General features: G+C 52.0%; 1 protein-coding gene across 1 annotated transcript in view; it reads right to left on the bottom strand.

Moving 5' to 3' along the window:
• Window positions 1–470: 470 nt before the first annotated feature.
• The window catches only part of vps33a (VPS33A core subunit of CORVET and HOPS complexes), a gene marked incomplete in the record, with an annotated part of 15,911 nt that continues 15,390 nt past the window's right edge, over window positions 471–991 (bottom strand). Inside the window, 1 exon segment of the mRNA XM_032511857.1 lies at window positions 471–936. Within this exon segment, the coding sequence (XP_032367748.1) occupies window positions 743–936 (194 nt within the window).

Genomic DNA, 991 nt, shown 5'->3' with positions numbered 1-991 from the left:
TAACTTTTTTACAAAATTCATCCTTTCTATATAAAAGCGTCTGGAACACAAATGCTCTCACAAATTATCAATAATGTCTCTTTGTCTCTATGCCTTCGGTCTCTTTGTCATTTTTCTCAGATCTGCGTCACCCCCCCACCCTGTTACGTCACGGTTGGAGCAGCAGAGAGAGCAGATTCTGTTCCCCCCCCCCGTTTGTACGGGCCACTAGTGGACAGCAGAGGCAGGATTCTGTCCCCCCCACCTGGAAGTAATGTGGAAAGCAGGAGCAGGGGGGGGGATTCTTGTACAGCCCCCCACCCCTGTACGTACTACGCGTGGACAGCAGAGTAGCATAGGCTGCCCGGCGACACAGATCTCACGCCTCTGCAGGCGTCCACCGGCAGACGGAGCAAAGGCTCCTCAATCATACAGCGTGTGTGCACGCCGCGCATGAGGGCAACATGAGGACAACATGAGGACAACATGAGGACAACATGAGGGTTAATCATCTTACTCATCTCATAAATACATATTTACAGCAGCTCCGTCGTACAGCAGAGACCTCAGTGATGGACGTGGCCAGAGGACAGACGGAGACAAACAGAAGCATTATATTATATTACATTACATTACATTATATTATATTACATTACAGCAATGGAACACCTGCAGATCACGATCGGGGACGGACAGACAGCAGCGGGGGGGCTTCTGACGGTGGATCGGGTCTCTGATGTGTGCAGGTGTAAGAGCAGGTGACTCAGGAGCTCTGCAGCTCCGGCCGGTCCATGAGGGATTTGATCCAGGTGGTTCCGTTCAGCAGTTTGGTGGTCGCTATGATATACTCCATCCCGCTGTCTTCCATCTGAGACAGGAAACGCAGAGCGGCGATTTCTGCGTACGACACTCCGCCGAGGAAGAACACCAGCGTCGTCCGGTTCTCCCCCTGCTGGCCTGGAGGAGGAAGAAAGAGATAAAATCACCATCACCAAACCCACCAGACTCCATG

This window comes from Etheostoma spectabile, unplaced genomic scaffold (assembly GCF_008692095.1).
Source record: "Etheostoma spectabile isolate EspeVRDwgs_2016 unplaced genomic scaffold, UIUC_Espe_1.0 scaffold498, whole genome shotgun sequence".
Classification (NCBI taxonomy): domain Eukaryota; kingdom Metazoa; phylum Chordata; class Actinopteri; order Perciformes; family Percidae; genus Etheostoma; species Etheostoma spectabile.
Note: the sequence above shows the minus strand (reverse complement) of the source record. Positions and strands in the feature narration are given on the sequence as shown.